The 9,532-nt window shown below is 32.5% G+C and overlaps 1 protein-coding gene across 1 annotated transcript in view; it reads right to left on the bottom strand.

Annotated features, from left to right (window-relative positions):
- Nucleotides 1-991: 991 nt before the first annotated feature.
- Nucleotides 992-9,532, bottom strand: part of LOC145663209 (glutamyl aminopeptidase-like) — a 99,283-nt gene continuing 90,742 nt past the window's right edge. The window contains exons 26-28 of the mRNA XM_081729563.1: nt 8,540-8,653; nt 6,772-6,880; nt 992-3,386 (exon numbers count right to left, since the gene is read on the bottom strand). Coding sequence (XP_081585689.1) covers nt 2,940-3,386; nt 6,772-6,880; nt 8,540-8,653 — 670 coding nt within the window. The 3' untranslated portion in view covers nt 992-2,939. The remainder of the gene's footprint in view (nt 3,387-6,771; nt 6,881-8,539; nt 8,654-9,532) is intronic.

The raw sequence follows: 9,532 nt of genomic DNA, 5'->3' as shown, positions 1-9,532 counted from the left end.
ATAATACTGAGAAATTACTTTAAGCCTTAACTGTGCTGGTGGGGTATTTAAATACCCCACGGCCTCTCTTCAGCAACGTACATTTTCTCGTTGTAGGCAGATACATTGTTGTTCAATGTAATTCGAAGGAAAGTATTTACAAGGAACATCATTGGTACGTTTGACCTGATTATGTGTACTATATCTGCAACTACTGCGCGCAATAAAACTACCTAGGTATTACTACAAGATTTATAGTGTAATATTAATGTGGGGTTTTCAGATACCCCACAAGCAAACAAACGTGACTTTTTTACCAGTACAATTAAGGGTTAATATCCAGACTTCGGAAGTACGCAGAAATAACTCTCTTCTGAAATTTCTCCATAAAATAATTAATGGGAACTTGAGATCGGAAACCTTTCTTCAAGAACTATCCTTACGTGTCCCTTTCCGCAAAACAAGGAATACCCACCTATTCCATCTTGAATGCCGTAGGTTGGCAATTACACAGAGGTCTCTTTTTCACAGAATATCGAACTATTATAATCTATGTACTTTCTGAACAAAAATTAAAAAAAAATGTGAAGTTCACGTGTGAGATTAACAGGTAAAAACAATCGCCAGCAAAAATGGATACCAGCCTAAATGAATTTATTTTCTGAAAATCTTAGTAGTAAGGGGGTCGATTCTAATAGTTTACTGTAAGGTAGAAAAAATCATGTTCTTTATAGAACAAACAAATTTATACAGTCTAAGACAAAAAAAAATTACATGACTTATATATTTTCTTTTATGGATGACGGTATTCGCGTATTGTCTGTATTTAACGTTACTGAGAAAATAAATTGTACAATCCACTATCCACTTCCGCTAGCGACTTATAATATTCTATAGAATAATACAACGAAAAAATTTAACATATTTTTATTTTCCAAAACTTTAATTTAAAGTACAATCATCAGCTATGAAGTAAACTCAACATTCCATCGTCTAAAGTCTTTCATATTTGGTAACTTTTAGGTGTAGAGTTTCAAGTGAGGAATTGCTTGGAAAAGGTAAGTTTCGTATACTTTCTTCGAAACATTCGCTTGAAAACAGAAAAATTGGTCGTCTTTTAATTCTACCATTGCAGCAACACTACAGCTAATTCCCGTAACCAAATCGTACAGAAAACTTTATCTGGGCTAACTAATGCCATGTGCACTCAGATTTAATAGAACTAACTTTAAAGCATTTATATACAATACATCATCCACACATCAACAATAAACTGCTGAGGGAGTACATATGCACCTTCTATACTCAACATGTTAATATTCTTGCTAAATAATATAAGATTCAAAAGATAGCCTTTTTGTAATCGAGCATAGCTTTATCATATGGAATTGATTTATAATAGTATTTTAAATCATAAAATAACATTTCAGTTAAATGTTACATTTAGCATCAAGAGCAGCTTGTTTTCAAAATATACTATATCAACTTTGGGAATTTTTTCAGGAAATAGAAAACACAATTATGATAATTAAATTTTACTGTAGAATGGTGATTCAATTTTATTTAGGTAGAATATTTTATAATTTATTTTACTGATATATAGTTCGGTGCATACATGTACTTTGTACTTTTTAATAAAATATTTAAAATTATAGGAATTATGGATATAATACCTTTTGGGTTTATATGTGAATATAGTATATTTTGGTATACTAAATACAATGGATATAGTATTTTTCGAAATTAAAATTATAGAAGACAGTAATACAAGATTATATTTGTAAAATACCTACTAAATAGTACACTAAAACCATACACTCTGACATTATTCTTTATATTTGCTTCCCAGAGCTCAGAATTTTGGTGTCGTTTCCGTGAATGTTCTGGTGGTGTTTCAGTACGACAGTCTCATGTGTCTTGATCACTACATTCTCCTTCTGCACTCGATAACATTACGATATTTATTAAACTAGCTTCAAACAACAAACGCATTACAGAAACAACTTGAAAAGCGTCATGTTTGAGGGAAACTAACGTGCAAAACTAGTTAAAAACTAGCATTGCTAGCAGTAAGAGTGACATCAACAATGATCTTAACAATAATGTTTACTGCAATGTTGTAGCGACGTTGCCAAATGTGATGTTGTCAAATGAAAGCATGTATCCTTTCAGTACAATTTACAAATGAAAACATATATTTCCTACTCAGAATACTTAAAAAGGAGCCTAAAAGAACTGGTTGGCTGTTTTAGTTGGATATAGTACATTTTGCCATGAAAAGGAAGACATAGGTATTAAGACAATATTGGATACAGTACGTTATGGAATGAAGGAAGGATATAGTATGTTTTAAAAGAATAACTTCTGGATATAGTACATTGGAAAAAATGTGTCTCTAAAGTTCGTTTTTTAACACGGTTTCAAAGCGTTTAGGCACAAATTATCACCATATTTATGGAGAAGTACCATTAACTTTTCTGTTCCCAATAAAATTTCAAATTCTGAAAATAATGGATATAGTACCTTTTGGAAACAAGCTCTTCTAATTTACTACTAATAGTATCTTTAAGAATGGCTTTAGTCAACATTTTAGTCAACTTCCTATGTTCAATACTAATTTGTAGATTGTCGGTCAGTGTTGGCTAAAAGAATCAACAAAGGAAAACATTAGAATTAATTTACGTATTAGATTGTAAACGGGAATATATCATGAAGGTGTGTGTATGTGTGCGTCACTAACTTCATAACGTGACTCATGAATAACCTAAATTGTGCTGATATTTATAATTGAGCTTTTTCTTTACAAAATTAACATCAAAAAATAATGTTTTGAGTGGAATTACTTCCTACACTGAAATTCAAAATATATTTCTTCTGCATCTCGTATATGCACAAGAGATTAGTCATTGTAGTTCTAAGCTTATTTTATTAATCTGAAATCATGGTTTAGAATTAATATACTAAATATTGAATAGAAAATGAATAATGCATTGGAACACAATGATCGTTGTTAATACACTTTGTATCCAATTGGACGATGCACCATTGCCGTCTGTCGTAGTCTCTGTAGCTGGAGTAGTGGAGGTTGTTGTGGGAGAAGTTGTTGTTGTGGTGGTGGAAGTTGTTGTTGTGGGAGAAGTTGTTGTTGTGGTGGTGGAAGTTGTTGTTGTAGGAGAAGTTGTTGTTGTGGTGGTGGAAGTTGTTGTTGTGGGAGAAGTTGTTGTTGTGGTGGTGGAAGTTGTAGTAGTAGTAGTGATTGGTTGGAATCCTACAGTCCTCAACCATTCATAAATCTTGTCATGGTGAATCTCCCTCCATTTCATGTTATTCTCAACTTTCTCCAAAGCCTGTTTTCTGGCTGATTCACCAGCTCCTGCTTCGGGATATTTCGAAAAGAACTGTCTCATCTGAAAGTGACAAGAATTATCATAAATTTGGATAAAACGAAGGAGCATACGTAAATTGTTAAATAAATAGAAAATATCATTTAATTGTAATTAAAAGTGGCCTCGCATAGTTTAGTCGCTAACGCTCTCGCCTTAGGTAGGAGTGGTTCTAGATTCGTTCCTGGCGGGACACTCGGTCGAAAAGTGTAAAACGCTTTTTCAAGCCAGTTACCCTGAATGAGGGTTTCCTGAGTTTTCCTCATTCACACCAGGCTAATGCTGGGGTGGTACCTAACGTATAGGTCCCAGGCCGCTTCCTTCCTTCCCCAACCCTTTCTTCCTTCCCATTCCCCAGATTGTGTGCTCGCTGAGAGACATCATCCCTCATACGTGACGGGCTAAATGGCCTTAGATGCCGAAAGCCCAGAAATCTAAATCCTAAATCCTGTAACTGCTTAAATAGCATGAAAAATAAAAGATTAGTTATCAATATCGTTCTTGTAAAAATTCGCATTATTGAAGTAAACATAAGCTAGCTTCTTCCATACGGTAAAACATGAACTTGTGTGTCTGTATGTCTGTTCCAGATCATTTTCGTAATATTAATCTGGTTTTAGTTAAGTTTCGCATTTAATGTTTTTTTTTTTTTTTTTTTTTGAAACGTGATGTCACCGTCATAGCCGTGATATTCCCATCCTTAAATAACCACATTAACATTAACATAATGGATAGTGAAAGTGAATTTTTGACGTCTAAAAAACATCAGCTTCAGAAGTAATTAATTGTTCTTGTAGTGGACTAAACGGGATATTCCCCCTTTAAGGCACTAAAATAACTCATAATTGAATATTAGCTGAAAAATAAAGCAGATTATATTTATCAATTCCCTCTATTAAAAAACTTTTTTCTATATGTCAAAAGTAATGAGTAAATAAGTATTTTAGAGAGTTGAGCACCTGGCGGATTACCTTCGCTCGTGTGGCCGACACGAAACATTTAACAAGGAAAAAGTGATTTTGACGAAAATGTGATTTTTTAGTACAGTTAGAAATAATCCTCAAAAGTGTACTATTGCAGTTCATAATATTTATAACAGATAGTGAACATATACTATTATATCGGGTTCTGAAATAATGGCGATAACGTAAATAGCCATATTGTAAGAGACTTCGAAAGATGAACTGTTTAGTGAACATAGGTCGGGCAATTTCTCCTTCAAAAGTTATAAGCTAGCGAATATGACGGAAAATAAACTTTTAAGCTCCATGGCTCGAGAACTATGGAAACTATCGTAATCTCCCAAGGAACTAGAATGCGCTCTACCTAAATATTCATGTTTCAGAAATCATTTTTAAATCACATCTTCATTAAAATTACCATTTATTCTTAATTAGTATTTAAAAGTGTCTCCCGGTACTCCAACTTCCTCTATAAAATTCGATGCGCGTTTATCACAGAATTCTGAAACATGGATATTTATATAAAGCGTATACTAGTTTTTGTGTAATTCGTTGGCCCGATTACGGTAGATTTCATAATTCTCGAGCTATGCAGCTTTTAAAGTTTACTTTCTGTCATTTTGGCAGCTTTCGACTTTGGAACAAGGCAGTTTCCGCCCTATGTTTACTAGGCGTCTGTCTCTTCCTTCAGGTCCCCTACAAGATGCCTATATAATATCCAGAGGATAGTGATTTTTACTTAGCTTATGTTGGAAAGTCGGTTTTTATAAGAGTTGTCAAAGCACAGACACAATAGATAGACAGATAGACACTCAAATTCATGCTGAATCGTATGGCAGAAGCTCACATATACTGGTTTCTAATGATCAAATTCTCTTACTTGGACATCTATAATTTGAACAATTTTTGAAGGAACCACGGGTAAATTAATGGTTCTCAAATTGTAAGGTTCCAATGTTCATTGAATATGGTTGTACATAGTAAAATGATACCTCTAAGATGAAGAAATTGGGATCATATATTATTATTATTATTATTATTATTATTATTATTATTATTATTATTATTATTATTATTATTATTATTATTATTATTATTTTCCCTTCTAACACTTTTTCTTTGTACCTTCTTTCTAAAATTGTTTATTTCCGATTGTATCGCTACTAGTATTGTTCATGTCTTCATGATATAGAATTTAATTCTCATAATCGGTTTCCTCACCTTAACTCTATTTTCATTGTTTATTTTCCTGAACTTTTGTCTGTCGGATTTAACATTACATCTTTTTCGTAACAAAATTCATATTATTTCTATGACTTTTACTTTTTTTTTTTACAGAAATTATCACAATATATAAATTATATTTAACAGGAATTTTAGGAATGATAAAAAAATGGACCAAAAGATAGTGATCTTGGCCAAGAGTTTTAGGAATGATACATCGAAATAGATCAAATCGAAATAGATCGAGTTTTAGGAATGATACATCGAAAAAAATACATCGAAAGATTGCGATCTTGGCCAATAATTAGTTTTTGGATCAGGGGTTACAAATTTTTGAACTACTCCTAATTTTTTTTTTTTTTTAACGGAATAAGCACATCATACTGAGTTAAATGATAGTTTGGGTTTGGCTACACTATATGTAGTTCTCCAATAAGACGTACAATAAGTTTTTGGATTGAAATATATTGGATCTTTTGATGTATTTTTGGATCAAAGGTCACAAAATATTTGAACGGCCTCTAAATCAATTTTCCATATTTTTTTGCGGAATACGTACATCATACTGAGTTAAGTGATAGTTTGGATTTCGCTACACTGTATGTAGTTTCCCAGATATAAGCCATACAAGAAAATTTTCGCCTGAAATTTATTGGATCTTTTGATCCAAAAAGCTAATTATATCACCTGTTATAAAATGTGATGGTAGCACCTGTTATAAAGGATAAAACGTACAAAATCTCAAGTGAGTTTCTACTGAAGTATTAAATGTATTAAGCTCTTCAATACTCGAATATTTTCACTGATCAAATCTACCAGTGTCATTCGGCTAGAAGAGATATTGAGGAAGATGTAAACAAAAAAAATAGTGGAATAACTTTTTCGACGTTAATATAAGAATCGTTTAAGATACGTGTCGTTTATTATTACTTACTGAGTCTCAGTGTTTATTTATAATGCCATACTACTTTGATTAAAATTTTCAAGAAAAGATCTTTGCATAAGTACAGTACTCTTCGCCCAATAAATACATAATTAAAACAGAATGAATATGTAAGAAAAAATTATGGTTGTTTTTATTTGAAAGAATATTATCTGTATTTTTAGTATTATTCTACGAAACATTACCTAAGTTAAGGCATGTTTGTAAGAAGTTAGAAGCTATTATGTGGTCACGAAAAGTTTAAATGTATTTATAGCGAAAGACGCCACTAATAACTTACCTCTTGGAGCTTATCTTCCGTTGAGAAACCGGAAGTAACTTGTACAATGAGTCTTCCTAAATAACGGTCGTTCAGCGTGTATCTCTCCACTAATTTCTCCCAATTCTCCCTGTTGATTGGATAATTTCATTAATATATACAAATGTATATTATAATTTTATATTATATTAATGGACTTATAGACCTATGTATTATATATCTTTAGAAATTTCCGACCTTAAATATCTATATCCTAGCAAATAACGTGACTCAATCGGGAAACACGTTGTCTCCACATCACCAACTCTCATTGGATTACTTCTGATTTTCTAGATCAGTCACACAGCTTTCCAATTGCCACAAGATACCAGAAGACGACCATGACAATTATATATTTAACTAAGTGATGAAGTACCAGGCGTTAACGAGGGTAAAATATAAGAAATTGTAGCTTTTTATATAGCAGTTCATATGTTCTATTTGTGGCGTAAATTTTTAACCTCCTTTTTAGGAGATGCATTTTAATCAATGTGCCATGACAAAAACCTAGTTTAAGCTAAGTACTAATATGTTAAAAAAAAATAACAATTTTATGCATTTCAGTCGTTTCCTGTGATGATTAGAAAGACAACGTCGATTTGAATGTGGATATAAAAATGCCTCCTTTGCCCCTTAGAAGCAGAATTTTTGAAAATGCTGGAACACGTTTCCAATTATTTTAAGTAGTTTATATACCGCGTTTCATCTCTTTAAATTGAGAGATCCCCGAGATGCTCAATTTTTTACGTATATTTTGAACTTGAGAGATACGCATTTTAATCAAAGAGACACGATAAAAATAAATTACGAAGTATTATGTTCAAAATCTCACTTCAAACAGTTCAGTCCTTTTCCGTCATAATAATATAGTACAATGCCCTTTCCTCGCACGGAAAGAATAACGTTTATGGAAACTACTTGACAAGAATACTTGAAGTTTCCTCTTCCCCCTCAGGACGTGTATAAGAGCTTCTAAGTAGCCTACGGTCCCGCTCGGGGTAGATATTAACTGTTTCCAAAGTCAATTTCAAACGGTTCATCGGTGTAGACTACTATATGGGACGAACAAGGAAACATTCAGCTTCATATAAGATAGTAATGATAACAATTTCTATTTTTATATCTAAATATTCTATATTAAATTAGTAAGAAGTAACTCTTTAATAACTAAACTGCAGGTCTACTAAATAAATTAAAGAAAAAGTCATGTATTAAAAAAAATAAAACCACTAAAAGCTGAAAAAGAAAGGACAATAGCTGCTCCTTATAAATATCTTAACAAACAAAGGTTAAAAATAATAGTTCTACACAAAAATTAGACAGTATTGATGATATTGGAGTTGAGTTGATTTTGAGTTTAACATCCGGTTCAGCAGCGTAGCTATATGAGACGTGGACCTACTGGTTAACGTGGAATCCGAACCATATGCGCTCCCGCCGGGAATTGAACCCGGGTCTCCCACGCCAAAGGCGCGTATGCTAACCGCTTAGCCACAAATAATTCTTAATATGGTCTGACATTCAAAGCAATCAACAAAACTAATTATGAACTATCTGTCAGTTACTGGAAGTATTTTTTTTTCAATATTGCTCATAATCTAAACACTACTTTCTTCAGCAGTTAGTTAATGTCCCAAAGTGTTTATTTTATTACAAATAAAAATGATCAAGAATTCATTGGTACCAATCAGATGTAAAGTGTGAGAAATAATTTTTTGTTTCTAGAACAAGAAAAAACAGTAGCATTCACCTGACATAACTCCAAACAAGCTCTGTTCCCTCTGAATTGGAAGCAATATACGAGAGTACGTTGAAGTAGTCCTGCGTTTTAATATTGTTTGGATCGAAAGCAAGCTCAATGAACCTAGAGAAGAAAGGAGAATTAATTAAATGAAACTGATAGCATTAAATGCTTCCTTTTGAAATGTTCATAATTCATTTTCAATAAAAATGTTTTTATATTATCTTACAATACAATTTCCGATGATCTCATATTGAAAATAATAAATAAATAATAGTAACCATTATAAGTATATTTTGTTAAATAATTTAATTCTTCATACTGTAAAGTGATTTAACGTTTTAACATTTTAAATTTGAATCTAAAAGTTTCATGAATATAGTATAACATGATAACATTATTTCTTTTCCTTACTTTAATTCCTATTTAAAGTCGAGACGAAAGTCAAGTTTAAAGAAAACAAGTACATCTATAAATAAATTGAGCCATGACAAACAAAAGCAAGTCTTAAAATCTAGATTTATATATACAGGGTGTTTCAAGTTGAGTTGATTTTGAGTTTAACGTCTCGTTCAGCTGCGAGGCTATATGAGACGTGGACCTACTGATTAAAGTGGAATCCGAACCACATGAGCTCCCACCGGGAATCGAACCCCCTGGTCTCTCACGCCAAAGATGCGTACACAAACCGCTTACCCACGAAGGAGCTCCAGGGTGTTTCAAACCAACACCGATAACGTTTGGAAGGTGATTCCTGACACCAAGATAAGATAAAATGTATAGACCAAACTGGGTGCACAAATGCTTCCTTTCGGAGTTATAGGCTATCGAAAACATGCAAAAATGAAGTTTAAAGGTCCATAGCTCCAAAACTATGGGACCTAATGTAGTCGGGTCAAGACTTCACTTAGGAAATAATATATGCACTATCCAAAAATACATGTTTCTGAATTCTAAAGTATTCACGCAACAATTTTTATAGAGATATTTTTCTACGGGCAT

Source organism: Thermobia domestica, chromosome 10 (genome assembly GCF_964235325.1).
Source record: "Thermobia domestica chromosome 10, izTheDome1.hap1.1, whole genome shotgun sequence".
NCBI lineage: Eukaryota > Metazoa > Arthropoda > Insecta > Zygentoma > Lepismatidae > Thermobia > Thermobia domestica.
The sequence above is the reverse complement of the archived record's forward strand: the minus strand, read 5'-3'. Positions and strand labels throughout refer to the sequence as shown.